The sequence below is a fragment of the Vidua chalybeata genome, chromosome 1 (assembly GCF_026979565.1).
Source record: "Vidua chalybeata isolate OUT-0048 chromosome 1, bVidCha1 merged haplotype, whole genome shotgun sequence".
Lineage (NCBI taxonomy): Eukaryota > Metazoa > Chordata > Aves > Passeriformes > Viduidae > Vidua > Vidua chalybeata.
The window spans coordinates 23242740-23263324 of record NC_071530.1 but is presented as its reverse complement, the minus strand read 5'-3'; the positions used below and the strand labels follow the sequence as shown (position 1 = coordinate 23263324).

Below are 20585 nucleotides of genomic sequence, written 5' to 3'. Positions count from 1 at the left end.
CATTGCTGTTGACTTAATTAAATGCAAGGGAAGAGATTTTTTTTCATTCAAAAAGCATCCTCATACACACTGACTGTGCTTATAACTCTGCTCATTCATGTAACCCGTTTCAACCACTGGCCACAACCCTTTCAACCACTGACACACACCTATACTTCAAAGCAGCCAATTGGAAAAAATATAATGCAAATTTTCAAGTGTAAGCTTCTACCAATTTTCATAGTTAAAGTATTTTCTATCCTGTTTTACATCACATACCTGTTCTGATTTTAAGGCATCCACTTGCTGCTGAAGGTTATTTTCACCCTGTGTAATGGCTGGTAATGATGTTTCCTCTGTCGGCCTGTCTGGCATCCCATGCAAATGTTCCACAACAGACTGCTGTTCTGGTTTCAGCATTTGCTGGACCTTCTTCCTTTTTATTACCTCATGGCTGCAGTCTTTACCAGAACTTAGATTATCTCTTGAATTTATTCCTTCATCAGCTTTACTCCTTGAACCAGGGGATTTATTCCTACTTTCAGATGCTGGAATAGCAGTCTTTAGAGATTTTCCTTTAGAGCATTTTTTCTTAGAGTCATTACTACTACTAGTTCTTCTCTGAACATGACTAATTCTGACTTCTAGTTCTTTACATTTTACTAGAATTTGCTCTTTCTCATCTTTTAAGGATTTGACTTTTTCATTTAAATAGCAGATTTCACTATCCTTTGACTTCAACTGATCAGTGAGATCAGAAAGTCTCAGGGATAATTCCACTTTCTCACGTTGAGTAACCTGGAGCTTTTCCATAAGTTCTGTTGCATCTTTCTCAACAACTTCTCCAGCCTCAAATATGTCTTCCTTGGACACCTTTACTTCTTTACTCCCTTCAAAACCAGAAGGTTTAGTTTTAAATAATACTGGTCTATTGCTTTGTAAGTGGCAGATTTTTTCATTCAAAGCTTTGAGTTTGCTTTTATATTCAGCTTCTTGCTTTTTCTTGTTCTCTTCTAACTCAGCTTTTGCCTTCAGAAGACTTGCACATTCTTTCTGTAGTTCCTTATAGCTAGCTTCAAGTTTTTTCTCGGTCAATGAAAAGGCACTCTTCTGCCTTTCAGTATCCTCTTGGAGGATACTGTTTTGGTTTTTAAGTTGTTCATTTTCAGTAATCAGCTTTTCTATTCTTTTTTGCAAGTCCAAAATTTCTGTCTTAGAGCTAACACTACTGTCACAAAGTATGTTTTCTTCAGAGCATACCAACATATTTTTTAATTTCTCTTCCAGAGTTTCATTTTCCCCCTTAAGAACATTATTTTGTATTTCTAGTTCTGAACATTTTTTTTTAAGGGTATCTTCTCTCTCCCTCATTTGTTCCTGCATCAACTCAGTTTTAAGCTGCAGCTCTTGTATTTCTTGTTCAAGGGTACCCTTCTCTTTTTCCTCTTGCCTAAGCACCTCAATCTCCTTCTCCAGTTCACGGATTTGAAGTGTCATTTCTTCAGATTTAGAGTTTACAATAGACTGCTGTAAATCTTTCAGGTTTGTAATCTCTAAAATCAACTGATTTTGCTTTGTGACTAAGTTGTCCTTTTCATATTGCATGGCTTCAATCTTCTGACTCATTTCATTTTGTACTTCATCTAACTGCTGCTTATGGTGCATATTCAAGTTGTGTTTAAGGCTTTCCATGTTCACCATGTGCTCTTTTTCTAAGTCTTCTTTAAGCCTGGAAAGTTCCTCTTCATGACTAAACAGAAGATTTGTCCTCAGTCTCTCTAATTCTGCTTCTTGAGATTCTGCCATTCTGTCCAAAACTGCATCCTTCTCCCTTTCTAGCATTTCAAGTTTTATTTTGTAATTTGTGATTTCTGCCTCATGTTTTAATTCCAAATCCTTCCTAAGTTCAGAGGCAGAAGCCAGCTGAGTTTTTAAATCTTCAATCACAAACCGGTATTTTTCAGCTTCATTTAATCTACATTCCATATCCACTATAGTTTGCTTGGCTCTTTGAACCTGCTCTCTTGAAAAATTCAGTTCTTGAAGAAGATCTTCAATTCTAGCCTGTTGAAGAGATTTCTCTGTTGCAATAACTTCCATCTGTTGTGACAATTCTTGCTTTATTTTTTCCCTTTCCTTATCAGCATCCTGCAATTTCACATTCAATTCATTAATTTTAATATTCATTAAATGCATTTGATCCTTATTAGCATTCTCATTAAAACACAGACTTGAAGTTTGCTCCAATTCTACTTTTTGTTGCAAAAGACGCTGTTCTATTTCCACTGCATGCTGCTTAATTAATTCTTGCTTCATTTGTACAATCTGCTGGCCGTGCATTTCATCTAATTCAGCCTGAAGTTGTGCCAGTCTCCTTTGTGTTTCTAATTCCATTCTTTGCACAATGTCAGCTTCAGACTGGCTGTCTTTATAACATCTCTTCTGCAGTTCTTCCACAGTTCCCATTAATTGTTTTATTTCATCAGAACACTGTCTTTCTTTCTGTTTGTAGGTGGTAAGTTCAACTTTCATATTACTTATCTGCTGGTTTCTTAGGGAAATCTCTTCTTTCAATTCTTCAAGTAATTTGCTGACATCTGATAGTTTTTCCTTTAGCTGAAAGGAATTTTTTTCCTCTTCTCCAAGTTTTGCTTCTAGCTCTTCAACTAATGCTTCCTTTTCTTGTAATTTACTCAAATCTTCCCCCTCTTTTTTTTGTTTTTCCTTAAAACAAGAGGAAAACCATGTTCTTATTTTTAGATAATTATCTGAACATGTAAAAAAATTACAGACTTAGCCATTTAGTCTTTCTTAGAAGGTTAGAGAGGCTATATTAGTTATAAAACATAAATATAAATTGTTTGTTGACCTTATTTGGAAGTTTCCTGCACCCTTGGAATACTGAGAACCCGTACCCTACCCATGTCATCATGCCCCTCCCCTACTCTTTCCAACCCCCAGTGTCTCTATCACTTTTAATAATATTTGCTTTTTTTAGGTGGTTTTAAAATGTTTTCCACGAAGGATAATAAAAAAAGTACACAAAGGAAAAAATTCATTCTTTGCTTAATGCAGAGAAGAATGTTCAGGCAGATAATGTTATTTTTTTTCTAAAATAATGTCATCTATTGAAGGCATTTAAACACATGAAACAGTTTCATCATTTGCTCTAAATATTTTTACAACTTCAATAAAAATAATACATAATACTGACATAAATTTTTCAGTTTGAAATTATATACATATTATGTGTTAGTTAACAGAAATAGTGTCAAAAACTTAAAATCATTGTTTGCATTCTATGCAGCAAACTCATTACTTGTGTTTTGGCTTTTTTATTTCAAAGGAATTACAAAATCCTAAAAAGTGTTTAGGAAAAGAGATCTTTAGAGTAAGGAACATACCATTTCATATATCATTATTTTCTCTTGGAGATGTGTAATCTGCTCTTCAAATTCTTCTTTCTTTCTTTGATAATTCTTAAGCAGACTTTCTTGCTCTTCTAGCTGTTGCTGATGTGAAAGTATCTGTTGCTTGGCTTGCAATAAATCAGCAGCTGTGCAACTATGGCTGCTGTTCCTTAGGGCTTCACTTGCCTGCAACTTGAATTTTAAAGAAATAAAACCTAAAATATATATCAGGTTTTTCAGAAAACGCTTGTGCTACATACAGAAATAGTGATCTTTACTTTCTTCAACATTACAAGTCAAAGATTTCTAAGTTCTTTTGGAGGAAGTCAAACATCCTTATTCATTTGGGATGGCCAACCAATAAAAAGATATCTCACATTAATTAAATATTCATGGTGAGCTAACAGTGTTTTGGATACATCAGTATGTACTAAAACTAACTAGTTGCACTTATGGAGCCCATAATTCGATTTTTAATAATAAAATCTCAGGCTTCGGAATATAATCCACTTGAAGCTCAAAATAAGCTATACAATGTACTTTAACAGCATGAAATATTACAAGATTCAACTGCAACACTGTAAGGTGTAGTCTGTGTGCCTGTGGCACTTCAATCACCACACTTTTTAGAAGAAATGTCTTTCTGAAGCTTCACTTTGTTATTTAAACTACCTTTTAATAACACCACAAAGGAAGTTTTTATTCAAAAATATAAGGACTGGAGTGTGAAGCTGTGGCCCATGGAAGTTGATGGCTGGATATTTTGATTTCAAAGGGAACATTTCTGCCCAAAGCTCTGAGAACTAATTACCCAAGTGTTTTTCCCCAGGATGGGGAAAACTCCCAGAATTCAGTATTTATCAGAAGCTATTACCACATAATAGGGAAGAAAACAGAGTAATATTTATCTTTTTATAGTTAATTATTCTGTACTGTGACGACAACTGTAGGACCAGGAAAATGACTGCTGATCTATGCTAAGAGGCTGATTCTAGAAAAATGTACAATAAAATTTTCTGCAGGAAGTAGCTATTTATGGGGCCTCCAAAGTGACAACTATTGTCAAACCCAAATAATGTTGGTTGCTGTGCAACTTACATGCTGAAACTGAATTTGCAGTTTTTGACTTTGCTCAGTAAGCTCCAAGAACTCCCTCATGGTTTCATCTTTTTCTTTCCGTGCCTGCTGTAGGTTAGTAGTGAGCTGAGTGATAATGTCATCTCTTTTTTTGATAGCAGCTTCAAATTCTTGCAGCTGTTAGAGATAAAATTTAAACTATTAATGCACATGAAAACCACAGTCAAAAATACTAGCTGATTTTAGTTAAGTAGGAATAAATCATCCCTAATCTCTCTGTTTAAAACGTGTCTCACTAGTATAGTTTTCATATTTTCACAAGCTCTATTCGTAAAAATTTCAGAAAGAGGGTTTTTCCCCCTCATTGAACAATACACAATCTCTCCATAAAATATAGTAACAAATAACAAGATTTGAACTTTTAAGAAGGTTAATTAGTTAAATATATAACTTGCTTTTAAAATAAAAAGTGTGGCCACATAAACTATCATAAAGGAAGCCAGAATATCTACTAAAAGTGTTTCAGCAGTTTTGTACAACTACTCATGTTCACACACTTTTCCCACAATAAATGCAAGTTATATCATCTCTCACTTGAAGTGCAACAAACAGCATTCATTGTACTAAAGCAGGTAATAGATACCATGCAGTATCCTACACTGTGAACCCAGGGAAATGATTCAAAACTACATGAGAAAATCAGTTCAAGCTGCAAAATGGATACAGCATACTTAACAGATGAATCTCTTGTAATTTGTAATGATGAAGAAATAATAAGACAAAAAAATTATTTGCCAACTGTTTCAATTTTTTGCAGGATTACACTCAAGCAGTCAAATTCTACAATATTGACTGGCAATAGTTTTGTGTGCATTTATATAATCATGTATCAGTATAAAGTTTCTTTCTCAATTTGAACTCACTTAAGGCTAGTGGAAGCCTCCTCTCTACATATTGCAAATTTCTTAAACCATTAGTAATCTTCTGTAACTGCTTTGTTTACAATGTTACCCAAAAAAACCTTCACCGACTTATATGCTCAATCTTGGCTGATAACATGGTAATGCTTCCAGGTAAAGTTCTTTTTCGAACACTGGAGTCAACTCCTACTTTAAAAGCACAGACATGATGAAAATACTAAATGTTTGTTATAGTAGAGAAAATCAGGAACATATCAGGAACTTAAGTGTGCTACACCTTTGCTTTTGCAACTGTTCAATGAAATTGAATACATAAATATGTCAGTTCCAAAGCACATCCAATCTCTGTTCTTGACAAAGAGACGGAACTAAAGCGACAGCTATCTTCCCCACACCCCTTTTACAATTCTTTTGTTTCTTCTGAAAAATAAACCATATGCATTTCTCAATTGAGATACTATGCACTGCACTACTATAAACAAAAGTACATTGCAACAATTAAAATATTATTGTACCACAGCCCTGAACCCGAACATGCTCAATTTTGTTTTAGTACATTTTTATTTTATTTTAAAAACTGTAATTATAGTAATTTTAAAAATGCAAACATTTTCACTTTCTACTCTTTCAGGAAAAATTAACAGTAGTTACAATCATTAGAAATACTTATTTTCTTTATTATGCTATGATTATGACTATTATGTTTAGCACAACAGATACAAGACATAGTAATTAAAATTCAACACCAGACAAAGAAATAATAAACCATCTCTTCTGGGGCAGCCACTTAACTGGTGCTATGGAGGATAAAAGGACATCTATTATCACAGATAAAACAATAATAATCATAATAATAACAACAACATTGCAATGGCGAAAATAACTGATTATTAGATTTTAAAAAATTTTATAGTACTTTGCAAAAAAATAGCAAAATACAGTGACATGACCTGAATCCAAATTAGGAGAGAGACAAGTAAGACATAAAGCACAACAAAGCACTGATTTGAGTGCACTGCACCACTGGTTTAAACTGGAAGAATATTCTTTACTTTAAAACTTAAGTTTATATTCCAATAGTATTTTTAAAATAAGAAATTATTTCCTGTAAACCCAAATTATTAGTTGTTTTAAATTAAAACATTCTGACACTGTTGGTTTTGTATTTCACACTGTGAAGTCTGACATACAAATATATTTTTGGTTCAGTTATATTATTCCTTAGGGAGTAAAACCTGAGGTTTTTTTGATTTTGGAGGAGCAGGAAAACATTAAAGTCTTTGCATAAGTAGAGAAGAATTAGGGCTTTTCTTGAAGAAAATTGTCTTTCCATTCCTAATTTGAAGTATCTCACTGCAAAGACAATTCGAATTTCAGTCACAAAATACAGAGAAAAAGGACACACAATGGAAATGCCATTCAAAGTAATGAAACACATGGCAAAAGATTGAAATAAACTACGCGTAATTAATTCTATATCACACACTGAGAGCATTCTGAACAGCTTCCATTAGTGTGAACTCTTTCCAGTGAGGCTCTGCATTTTTGCATGTAACCAAATAGCAAGTAGAAAGCAACATAAGGTAATTATACCTGTTGCAATCCTTCTGTACCATAGGCTGCCCTCATTTCTTCTATCTCTCTGCTTAGTTCTTCAATCTCTTGTTGTTTCCCAGCCAATTGATTCTCCATCACCTCTAGCTGTGTGTGTGAGTGCTGCATTCCATGCTCTGAATGAATGTCTCCAACTCCAAATTCTTCTTCCTAAATCAATCCAAGTTCCTTTACATGCCAATTTTTATGTTTTATCAGAGTAAATAAAGTCAAGCATCAAATTCTATACCAAATGCCACCTTAGAACATTAACATACAATACAGCATCAAAGATCTTATTGCCATGGTAACCTCCTTTGTTAGTATAATTCACACCTCAAAAGCACTGACACAAAACATTTCTGCGAGTTGTGCTCTATAACGTCAGCCTTAATAGATGGATTAAATTGGTTTGCATTTCAAATTTAAGGATACACTATATTAATATAGCAAACAATGCAGGTGTGGAGCACAGCATGCAAAATAAAGCATTAGTCAGCAACACAGTGTTTGTTCAAAATAAATTGAGATGTTTAGTATTCTCCATTAGTATTCTAATTCAATTTGCAATACTGTACCCTGATTAAGTCTGCAGGTATAGCTGTTCTTGTCACAAAACTGCAACCATTTACCTGTATAAAGACAATTTCTAAATACATTATTTTAAATAATGCTTGATTTCTATTTCCCACTTACTTGAATCTTATGTAGCAATTTACGGGAATTGTTATACTACAAAAATTTATTTCATTTGAAATACAAAATAGCTTTCTATAAAGCAAATTGCATCAAAGTAAGCATAGATAACAGGTAAAATGCCCAAAATTGCAAAAATAAACAATATTGTCTAAAATGAAAACCTTATTACCAATCAACATCTAGAGAAAACAAAGGAATTCAGATTTAAAGGTCAACACAAAGCTTAAACTCTTAAATCATTAAAATACAGCACTGTTGCATTTTAAATTATATGTTTAATATTTTTAGATATTACAAAACATAGTTATGCTTTCTTGAAGATTTTTATACACCACAAGATTGAGTCTTTCTGAAAGTCATCTATCTCTTGATAGGGGATGAAAGGCAGTATCATAGACTTTCATTCTCAATTTGAAGGAATTTTGTGAAATTGAAAAAGAGCAGAAATGATACATTTGACATAAGACATTTGAAAATAAATCCTCTTTCACTCACCTAACACTGCAAGCCCATTCAGCTTCTATGAGAATTTTGGTTCTACTGCCTGTACAAACCAAAACCAGCAAATCTCCAAAAGGCAAGCACAAGCCAAAGTAGTAGTTACAGGTAAAAAAAAAAAAAAATCCAAATGAAAAGAACAGGCTGTGTACACATGAGTAACGATCAAACAGACAGGCAGGCTTTTAAAACAGCAGACCAATGTTCAAAAATGAGAAAGCAAGAACTGTTGCATTTCTCCTCAGAGCTCATTATTACATCAGAGTCTGAAACAAAAATAATGGTACTAGACACAGAAAGTCATCATAGTATTTCAGACCCAAATACTATGTTTAAATCAAACAAAGAAGCTGTACTGCTCAGATGTCTGCCACAGCCTAGATAAGGACTTACTTACAAATAACTATCACGCCTCAGCAAATCAGTAAGTGCACTGTTATAAATGGGATCAATACAGTCATTGAATTTGTATTAGGCGAATGAATAAATCTGCATTAGAGAATTTGCAAAGTTGACACAGTGCCCTTTCAATTTCTGATTTTCTCAGTAAAAATAAGACACCATAGAGATTACTGCCTTAGTTTAGAAGGAATAAAGAAAATTGCAGCAAACAGCAGTCCAGGCAACTCACAGAGGCACTGTGTATCATTTGTGTATTGCCAGATGTTTGATCTACGTTTAGACACACGAATGTCTACGCAGCGCCTGGCACCAACATCTTTATTCAGATTTTGGCACATGTCCCAGACTAACAACACTAGTAGTTTAACAGAAACTACTATGTAATCCTTCCCTTCCCCTTTGTAACTCCCATTTTACTTAGGCTTAATTGATAAAGATGCAGTGTACAATCACTGTAATCTACCACAGTGGATACACTTCTCTGCCCATGAATCATGGCTATGTGTGACTATCAAAGACACTTTATATCAAGAGCTAAGGAAAGGCATAAAAGTCTTATCTCATTAGCTGTTTCAGACTTCTCAACAGCTGAAAATTCTACAAAAGACCTTTAACTTAGAGAAGAGATTTTGCTACACACATTCATGCTACACACACATGATGTGTGGAACATCAGAAATCCTGCTCCATTTCATGGGAGCGTAACTCTTTGACATCACACAAGTGATGTACACAGTAACACAGGAGTCCATGCTTTTCTCATCTGATACCTTCTTCTTTCAAATGTCTTCTGGCAAAGTGTAAGTGGAAATATGACAAGGTAACAAACTGCACTGCAATCTGTGAAAAAAAGTCCAGCCAGACAGCCACAGCAGGGTACTGTGTTGAGGGAAACCTTGGAAGCAGCCTGGCAACCCCTAGCATAACAAATTCTGCTGTGTAAGAGCAGACAAACAATTGGTAATGAGCTACTAGCTTCAAAAAATCTTAATTTAAAACTAATTTTCCACTCATCTAAAAATATGAATTCAGTAGTTCAGATGCCAACTTGAGTGTCAGTAGATGGCTAAACAAGGCCTGCAGGACTCCTGTCCTGACTTATGGTCCCAGTGATTTACCCATTTAGAGGTCTTCTGCAAATCTATAAATGCTCTTCATGTAGATTCTTATAATTTCTTCTTTAAAAGCTTTGCAGTTCACCTTTAAAACTGAAACATTCTCATGCCTTAATTACTTATGATGTGCTTAGTTACATACCTCAGGAAACAATTAAACATTGAAAGAATCAAACCACATATCATTTTAACATAATGGAACAAAGAAGTAACAAGAACTCTGGATAAAATTGCATGAGCAAATAATCACAAAATAACAATAGGTTAAATTTTACAATACATTACTCAGCAGTCACAGTTTTGGTGAACAAACATTATGAAACAAGTGAAGGTTGTAGAAGTCTCAAAGGACATTATGTCTGATAATTCTTCCTTCCTTGCATTTTCAAAATAATTCAGAGAAATATTATTTAGCATTGTAAAGTAAAAGATAATCTGTAGTCTAATGGCTAAAAATAAAGGTTTCATTTCTATTGCATCAGTTAATACATATGCTTAAGGCAAATGAAAGGAATTTTCTTTCTGAGAATAAAGGAAAACCAACTTCCACCAGTGGATTAAGGGAGTGATTCATGACAAATGCCACCAGAGGTCAGGATTACATTTATGATATCACTTTATCCTATCTAATGTTCCTTAGACCTTGGAAGACCAGAAATTGTATCTCAAAAATAGCAGTAATAATACATAATGTGTAACTACTTACAACATTAATACTATTACTACACAGATTTCCCTCTATAAATAATAAATTCATGCTCAGAATAAATCAATACATACTGCTTAAAAGACTTGTTTGATTCGGTAGTAGAAACATACAGAAGTATCTGGAACATATTAAGAATTTAACCTCATGTTTTCTTTCCCCCTACACCCTTTCTTGTACATTTTGGACATCTGATTCCTTCCTAAAAATTTATATTTAGACCTTGATCATGGCTTGTCAATGTTCTTAGCCTCTCCTGAATCTTCTAGTTATGTCAGAACTGCTATATGAAACTTAGCTAAAATTAGCAATTAGGTTACCTTGGGAAAATGAATTTCAGCATATTTTGGGGAGGTTTTGCGGGGCAGGGTTTATACTCCATAAACAAAAGCCATTTTCAGATTGTGACGAAAATAGTTACAATCCTGTAACTAAGCTTAGTAACTTCTGAAGGCGAACCATTGATGACTTTTTAAAACATCATGGCTGAATATATTTTTCTATATAGTAACAGAACAGCAACTGGTTTCTTTATGCAGTAGTTAAGGTTGAGTTATAAATGTCATTAAAATTTATAAAAACAAACAACTTTCTAGACTTCATATTAACCATCTTCTCAGAGATATACTTTGCATTTTGGAAATAGAGCCAACAAGAGAAAAAAAAGTATCAGGTGGAACAGCTTTTTAGTTATAACATAAAACTGAGGCATATGGAAAATGTATGGGGGCAACTTTACCATACACAGTTATAAAATCCCTCAAAATTCCAACTGCTAGGAAAACCCTAACTTCCATTAGTTCTGAGTTCAAACTATAACCTTAAATAGCTAACCACCACTATAATTTAAGACTATGCAGGTAAGGCATCATTGCTGCTTACATTGAGGAATTTGTCCCAAAAGACAAGCTGGTCATATGAAGGATTTACCAGTCTTCAGTCAGCTTCTACCTTGATAGTGTAAGTATTAGAAAGGTGGCTGAGCAAAACTGAGCAAAAGACTGTAGTTACAATAAATTTCCTTCAATACAAGAATTCTTACATAAACATACCTTCAGTTTTGCTTAGATAACTGTATTGCCTTATAATGTTGTGTCTGGTAAATCTCCTAAAGAGGGAAATACCTTATCACATAGTTTTATCAATTCCTCAAGAGAAGGGGCTGAAGAATCATCTGTTTTAATTTATCAATGACAACAAAACAAACTATTTACGACCCATTTGAATTTGAAGCATGACAACCACAATTCAACTTAATTTCTGGCAAAACCACTAAAAATAATACAGGTGTTCTAATCTATAAGGAAAAAGATGGATCAACAGGCCTATGTCTCTTCAAATATGGGTTTTCTTAGCGTTCTGGAAAGGAAATCATGTATTTGAAAAAAAAAATCAAGCTCAATATTTTATATATCTGCATAATTATGCTGTTACAGACAAAATTTAATTTATTGTCATCTTCAACTGAAAAGGTTTCAGATAATTTTATTTACAGTGTGTCCATGAATGGAAGCAGAGATTTTAATAACAAAAGTAACATAACAGCTGATATGAAACATATTGAAAAATCAGCTCCCAAAATATCTGCATTCCTAAATGTGATGTCCCCCCATTTCAGATATCAACTAATTGTAATGAACTGGAATTAAAAAGAGTTTATTAGAAAAGATGGCAAATCTGACTGCTTGAGCTTGCTCTTCACCAGAGTCAGTATCATGCTACTATTCACGAGTTTTGTGTTGCCTATTTATGTCTTAGAAGATAACTCTCAGCAAGGTAAAAAGTCCTTCTGCGGGAATAAGAACTGCCTAGTAATGCATCTGCCACTGCATTTTTTAGGAAATCTATTATTTTTTTAAGGAATATTCAGATATTCCTGTTCTTTCTATTCCTATTTTTCCTATTCAGCAATGCTATTCTTCTATGTCTTCAGTATCTGAAAATTTGCTTCCTAATATCCTCTGCAGGTTATCTATGGAAATCTTTGAAGAATGACGTGTTTAGATGTGAAACTTCATGTTAAAATTAGAGCTTTAAATTCAACTGAAACTGAAGCCCCAAACACTAAAATCAGGACACATCCACAATTATCATGAGGCATTATACCTGATGTTTTCTGTATCTTGTTGCCCTGTGCAAAGACATGTTTTCTTCAGCTTTTGTTATCAGTCTCCAGCACTGCTTCCTACCACCTCAGAAGTGAACAGAATTTCATCCATGTTTCACTATATACGTAGTATGTTTCGCTTGTCAAAATACATGCGTATCAATGACATTGTCAACTGTTTTCAAGGGTCCATTCTTCACATACTGCAAATTCCATTTAAAGGTAGTCACATACCATGGTGATGCATATTCTAAAAAGGTGCACTACGATCATGGCAGCTCTTCAAAAGTATGTCTGTTACACTCTTGATGGCAAACAGCAATGAGATTAATTTGATTTACTTCATTCCCTCTTACTTGTTGCCAAGCTTAACATTCTGGGTGTGTTTGTTCTAAACTGTTAGCACAGAGAACTGCAAAATAAAACCCGGACTGTCCCTATACAAAGTGATTGTTTGAGACATGAAAAATTAGATTTTCAAACTAAAACCAATTCCTGTTTTGTTCAGCTGTTCCATGGCTATTTCTTGCTGGCATGTTCTTGACCAACATTTATGCATGAGGTAGTTTACTCCTTACAAACGTAACTGTTTTATCTGACACAACCCAAGTTCCACACACACAACTACCCTTCCATGTGACAGAGATGAGCTGTAGATGCCAATGTGTGGGCTGACTCTGGCTAGCAGCTAAGCTCCCACTCCAGTCACTCATACCCCCACCAGCAGGGTGGAAGAGAGAACTGGAAGGGCAAAAGCAACTGAAATTCATGGGCTGAGACACAGTCAGCCTAATAAGTGAAAGAAAACAAACCAGCCAAACAACAAGCGAGGCACAGTCAATCACTCATCATCTCCCATAAGCAGACTGACACTCAGCCAGTCACTGAGACTGCTTTGAAACTCATTAAAATGTAATCAACTTGTTAAATAGTCTCTCACAGAAAATTAGCAGAGATTATGCACAGCCAATACACCCACGGCATTAATACGACCTTAAGGATGATATTGCTACAACAATTTATGTATATATTGCATTATTTATTATAGTAGCCATCCCATTATGGAGTTCACATAATGCTTGCTTTAATGGTACATTGATCATACCAGTAATAGCATGCAACAGATTTGTCCATAATATCACATCTGCTCTTTCTTTCCTTCTCCTTTTGAAAAACTATGCACAGCATTGCAGCAAACATGTAACAGAAAAGGTTGAAAGAAAAGCTAGGAAAAGCATTACTTCAGTCTTACCTCAGAACTGTAATCTTCTACTGTGGTGGAAATTTCACTTTCCGGCTAAAATAAAATATTAAAAAATTTACAATGATGGCACTCTAAAAACACTAAACAAGACATTTCCCATTTTACAGTATTTGAAAACACCAAGGTGTACATGAATTTGATAAGAGAATATGTACAGCAATGGTTGCCTTCACTTTCTGGAAATCCCAGCTTTAATAAAGTCATTTTGCTGTTGAACTATGATCACAGAAACACTATAATTACCTGATAAAATCTTCACACACCTACAGGTGCAAAACAATATTTTGAAAATTTAACTTAATTTTCTGGGATTTATTTTTGCTTTTTTAAAAAGAACTAAGAAGTATCATGAAAAGAACTTGTCTCTGCTATATCAGTTTTATCTAATTAGGAACTCTGCTGGCTTAAGAACACAATCTTGTATAGAACATAATTTTCATACATGCAAAAATTTTGATGTTGACTAGAATTTTAAAACAAACACTCACCCTTCAGCTTCCATGGAAACCAAGGGAAAATAAATAGAAAAATACTCAAATCTTGTGATCTAATGAAGTAGAGGAATTAAGGGAACAAAGCCTAAACAAACTGAGCATAAATGTGCCATGGTAGATACCTGAATGAAACAGTGTTATCTTGATGAACTACATAAACTGTATCAAGACTGAGAATCAAAATGTTCATTGGAAAAGGTGTAAATTATGTGTATAAGGTGCACTACCATTGAATAAGTGCACTTGAAAGAAAAACTTGAAAACTTGAGAAGTGCCACCATGAGTTAGAACTACTTTGGCAAAATTGACATGCACATAACCGAGCTTGTCCAAAATTCACTTAACACATTCGCCAGCCTCACATTAAATGTCTCAATTTTATATTGAGTTCTGTCAGGCTTATTTTCAAATTAACATGGCACATTTTACATCAGTAGACACAGGTAAAATTTGGACTGTAAACTGCGTTCTGTTTTGTTATTTTTTAAAGTAATTTTATTTATTTATAATTTTAAAGTAATCTACCACACAGACCTCCTGAAGTTCTGCAGTTTTTACAATCCTAACAACACTGATTCTACATATTTTGAATCCAATATGCAGCTCCAGAATGTAATTAACCTAACCAAAGGGTATTTTTTCATGTACAGAGTGCACAATATTCCCTTACAGTACTTATTTGGAAGTTAAAATTCATACACTGTATATAATTTTAAAAAATAAAAACTAGGTTCACCTCAAAAATAAGACACAAACTGAAACAGAAATCAAAATAATGTTTTAAAACTCTAGGGTGACAAAAGTGTTTATACTATGAAATATAAAATTAGTATTTTAAAGTATTTCATTTTCACACAAATTCATATTATTTATATTTATACAAATATTTATATATATATAAGTTCATACCAAAAAATTACATCTTGTTTGTATTCTATGTCCTTGGTCTAGGACAAAATCCTCAGGAAGAAATAAAATCAGAGAAAACCACATTATTTTTTTCATAACAGAGATAACAAATATATGGTTGTTATCTTCTTACAAATTTTCATGGTTTGCTCCAATTCAGGAGCCTACACAAAGAATAATTAGAAGTATTCCTAGAGAAGCTCGGAAGAGTTACTACAAATGTGTATACATATAGCTAGATCTAACTCTTCAAATCTTTATATACAGCATGAAATACAGGCATTTCTCCAACATGCAAAAAACAGGAACAAGTAGTACCACTTCTTCAATAGTTTTACCTTGTAATGCTTTTAAATTATAAAACAGTCTCTTGTTCATAAGGAAGATGAAAAATGAATTTGTACATCCTGAGATAAACTACAGATAGACAAATCTAGTAGATAATTATAGAAAAAAGCTAAGAAATTGCAGATTGAAGCTTAGGCTGGAGTGAGAATATATTAATTCTCATAGGAAGTTGATTTTTGAAAATAATTCTCTAGTTTTTTAATGGCAATTTGGCCAGATATGATATTTTTTAAGAAAGTTAATACATTGTTTGTTCCTTTCTGAATACCAACCTACAATTAAAAAAAAAAAATCCTGAACTATTTTTTACAAAATTGTCAAAAACACATAATCCTCCATCAGTTTAGGTGTACAATATCTGTTAGCAGCATAAATAATTTCTAAAATGCCAACTTCAGTCCTGGATCTAGATAGTTCTTTGCATGTTAAAACCAAGTATTTTTGCCAAGGGATTCTGTGATTTTAAGGACAGAAAGATGGCCAAATGAACCCCAGTTAAATGTGCTGTCTCCTGTGCTAAGGGGATCATCCAAACTGTGCAAAAAAACCAGTTAAAGAGAATTAAATCCTATGAGCTCACACATTACACCCCAGACTGTAAGACTTCATGTTTTTCTTTTGCTATCAGAATCTGTAACATTACAAATTTAGTCAACATTTTACAGGCAGTCATCGTGCCCTCCAAGCAGCTATGTTACTTCCCTAAGTCCTGACCAACTTTATTTCAAATACAGTTCCTTCCATTATCAAGCTCCCTGTTCTGTATGCTTCAATTCTTCTTTGGTCAACAAAAGTAATTAGATTTTACATAGCTCATTTCAGCCACAGGGGTCCAGTTTCAAAGGAAATAATTTTTAAAAATTCTTACTACACACTCTTAGCAACACAAAACATATTATCCTTTTGACAGGATAATGCCAAGAAGGCTATTTATCAGGCCTCTCAATGCTTCACGGAATTAGAAACAGGTATTTGTTACACCCTCACAGTTATTTTGCACCTATCCTATTAACTATGTCCCACAGCATTTTCTTGCTGCAAACAGTTACTCTCTTCTGGCAAAATACTTAACCACCTTATTTAGTATTTTCTTCACTGACAATGTAATTGATTGCTAAAACACATTGAAGAGATATCTCAAAGACTCTTTGTAGGCAACTATCTCCATCAAGTCTGAGATGGAACCTTTAAGGATAACAGTATTCAGAAAATTTTAAAAAGTTCTGTCTATATACTTCAGAGGAAATACAAGATGATACCAAAAAAAAAAAAAGGGTATCAGCCTGTGGAATACAGCAGGCCCATTTTAGAGTAACTTGTTTCTGTATGCAGTTACGCACTGCTCAAAAGTCATGTTCTTGAACACTGGACACCCAACAATACCCCAGACTTCACAAAAGAACTCATATACAAAATTGGCCACAAAAACTGAAGAGTGATTTTCATATTTCTTTGGAAAACTTCCATAAGTGACAATAAAATGTTTAGCAAGAACCTACATATAGTTGGTTCTTAATCTACTTGAATTGCAATGGATGAAGGCATAGACTGAATATTCACAGAACAGAATTCTACCTGAAGGAAACTACTGTCTTTTTTATGACCTCAGTGAAAACTGTCACAAAAATGTAACTACAAAAGGCTGGACTAATTCTTGACCAAGTTATTTTGACTTGGCCATTTTCAGATGGGTTTCTAGCAATTCATAGAGGATCACAAGTAAGTCTAATTAAGGAGACCATGACTAGAAGTGAGGCAAAGAGAGTGTAAACAGAATATCCCAGACTTGAAATCCCCTCTTTAGGTCATCCCGAACCTTATGGGCCTTTAATACTTGTAGAACATTCTGAATATGAAGGGCTATTCTTTTATATTGTCTTATCATGTCTTGCTTAGCTCCTAGTATCAAGAACCATTCAACTTGAATTCCCTGGTAATTTATGACCCACACCTATTTACTATGATCAAATTTAAACTGAGTGTGTTTTAGTGGAGATAAACTGCTGGCAAAGCTGAATATAACCTGCAGCGAGGTACTGAACTCTGCAGTGTGTGAACCTCTGATGGTATCAGAAAACACCATCAACAGTGCTAACCTACACATTCAATTAGGTTTCTATTCTTTGGTAACATGGCTTTATAAATGTTTAATCTGAAGTGAAATACCCTGTAATTGCAGAGAGACCATTCTCCAATACAGGTAATTTCTGTGCCAGTAAATCTATTATATATGAGTATATACAGAGATAAAGGAAGACATAATACCAGAGGTTGTCTTATGAATCAAATAAAATTGGCAAGTTATCCTGGCAATTTTCTGGCCAGATGGTGAATAGAAAGAATGACTGGCTACAATCAGAACCATATGCTACTGAGAATTTACTACCTTCTCCTGTGACACTGACTTTACTACTAAACAGACTATCTCCAAACATTTGCTTTTCTTCATTCTTCAATTTCAAAACATGTTTCAATGGATGCTATATTATCTGACAATACTGGGCTAATTTTTACTACATTTTAGTTATCCATTTTTTTTTCAATTCCTCCACCTTACTGTACATCCCAGAATAGCTCTATTCTAGTCAAAGCCCTCAGTTGCTCTTTGCTTTCATGCTTCCATCACAGGATTGTCTTACCACATTCACCACTTACACATTTTCTCACTGAGGCATCCTCTCTGTTTCTCCATACTGCTTACATACTTTCTTATTTCTCTCGCTTTTCTTCATCAGTTCTGAAGAATCCTACCCAATATCTCCTTCCTAATCACTTGCTGATCCTTGTCTGTCAAAATCTCAGACACTAACAACTGGAATACCTTATAGAAATGAAACAATGAACATGAAGTTTTACCACGCACTTCAGTTAACAGTTAAGCTATTCTAAAACTATTACCAAAAGGACTTTTAAAAACCAAAACACCAGTTACTAATCCAACCTTAGTCAATTAGCAGGTATTCTTCATCACAGAATGTTGAACTTTTCTTTTCTAAGAAGCTTTGTATAATAGCTTTTACTACCCAGGTGATTCAAGGACAATTTTACTGTGACACAGGTTAATTTCTTTTGCTTTTCTGACATTAGGACATTCTTGCAAAGCAGTGTGCTCCAATCCATCATTTCAAGGCTTCCCAGAAAAGGTGATCTCAGCAATTATCTACATTAGAAGCGACTTTTGCTTTCTTCCATTTTTAGCTGCAAAAGTCACAAAAACAAGCAATCCTAAACCCAAGATTTTAATTGATTCCAGTTCATTTTATGATGTGGTCTAGGTTATTTTTACCTCTGTATGGAAAAGGACACTATGAATGTCAACACCTAAAGGACACTAGGGATGTCAATACCTAAAGATATCAGGGTGCAACAGAATAAAGACAAAAAATAGTCTCTTTGTGAAAACAAGACAAAAAGCATTCAACATGAAACAAGAGACCAAATAAATACCAACTGTCATTTCTCTAAGAAATCTTGTAAATTGTTCCTCCAACAAAATAGAGGACGGAAATCTTAGAGATTACAAATTATTTCAGATGGAATGTAAAATGTAATGGCTAAACAATGGTAGCTCTTCCAGAGTTCTTCCAATTAGTTTTTGCAACTGAAGAGAACACAGGGGGATAGAGGAATCCACCCTTAGGAACACAGAAGGAAAAAAAAAAAGGAATTGGATGACTGCAAAAAAAACCCCAAAACTTTGTACTCTAAACACTTCTGTCCTCTCTGAAAAGAAACTCTTCTGCCTTCACAATAAAAGTGAATAAAAAAAAATAAGCTCTCAGAGGAGTATCTCTCTTTCACTTTCTGATATTCATATGGAGTAAGAGAACCCTTTTTCACTTGTATTTGGACATGTTAATTCCACTGGGGGCTTAAAATCACACTAGGAGAACTGCAGGGAGATAAACTTCTACCCACAAAACTACCACAGTGAAGACCAGCCAAGATTTTTAGATAGACAGGCAGTACAGTCAGATGTTCTGAGTCTGTATTTTGTGGTACAGAAAGAACAATTCTAAATATCAGTTCCAGTAAAAGATGAAATAAATAAGTAGAATCAAAGTTTAGCTAGAAAATGATCCTGCATAATGCTTCCAGTAATCCTGTCTCACTCTTCTGACACAGCAACCTACAACGACTTAATGTTGGGTGAAAAAGCAAACAGCTCAAAGCTGTAATTCTCCACGGCAGAGATTAGCCTGAAACCGCCTATTACAGTGGCTGCCATTTCAACTCAGCAAGCTCCAATCCAATTACTGTAATACAGGCTCTCTGTCCAAATCATTGCACTTGTAAGACTAAAACCAGTAAATTATGAGATTCACTGAAACACTTTCAGAGTTTTTCCTCTTCTGTTAATATTGCAAAGACTTTAGCAATCACCTTCCAACTACAAAATACCGATTATTTATTTAAGTAATATGAGTAAAGAGGCTACAGACCATGTTTAACAAAGAATAATGCTTTCCCAGTTGGGAGAGGGGTGTTTTTCTTTTCTGTGGAAGTGAATACTGGTTTAAAAGTCACTAAGTAACTCAACAGAGTCAAATTACAAATTCTCATGATTTTAATGCTTATTCTTTTAAAGCTACAATTTAAAAAATAAAGAAACAAACCACCTCCCCCCAGCAAATCAAAAACCCAAGTGCATCTCCATATTTATTAATTTAAACAAAAGATAAGTTGCTTTGGGAGTAAGACAGACCTCAGAAAAATCATACCACCATCTTAAGAGGTATCTATGCATACAATCTTTAGCAAATGCAAAGTAGATATTTTTCCACTTCTAAAATCACCTATGTATTGTACTGTATGCATTTAGAGGCCAACACAGGCCACTAGGACCAACCTGATCTAATTAGACCAGCTTTGAACACAGGATCGGACTAGATGACCTCAAAGGTCCCTTTTAACCCAAGTTATTCTATGACTCTGTACTTTACCCTGTTTCTCCAACTGTACTAGAGATATTTATCCTAACAAAGGAAATACATTAGCAGAGTCCATCTGCAACTTCAAAATATATTTGATCAAGGAAATGACTTCATAGAGTTGTCATATTTA

General features: G+C 34.2%; 1 protein-coding gene across 3 annotated transcripts in view; it reads right to left on the bottom strand.

Annotated features, from left to right (window-relative positions):
* Positions 1–20585, bottom strand: part of AKAP9 (A-kinase anchoring protein 9) — a 106203-nt gene that overhangs the window by 59105 nt on the left and 26513 nt on the right. Inside the window, exons 3-8 of one of the 3 annotated variants that reach the window (XM_053948673.1) lie at positions 13759–13803; positions 7558–7611; positions 6980–7150; positions 4488–4643; positions 3384–3581; positions 259–2703 (exon numbers count right to left, since the gene is read on the bottom strand). In XM_053948673.1, the coding sequence (XP_053804648.1) occupies positions 259–2703; positions 3384–3581; positions 4488–4643; positions 6980–7150; positions 7558–7611; positions 13759–13803 (3069 nt within the window). The remainder of the gene's footprint in view (positions 1–258; positions 2704–3383; positions 3582–4487; positions 4644–6979; positions 7151–7557; positions 7612–13758; positions 13804–20585) is intronic. The other 2 variants (XM_053948760.1, XM_053948852.1) reach the window with 2 other exon arrangements.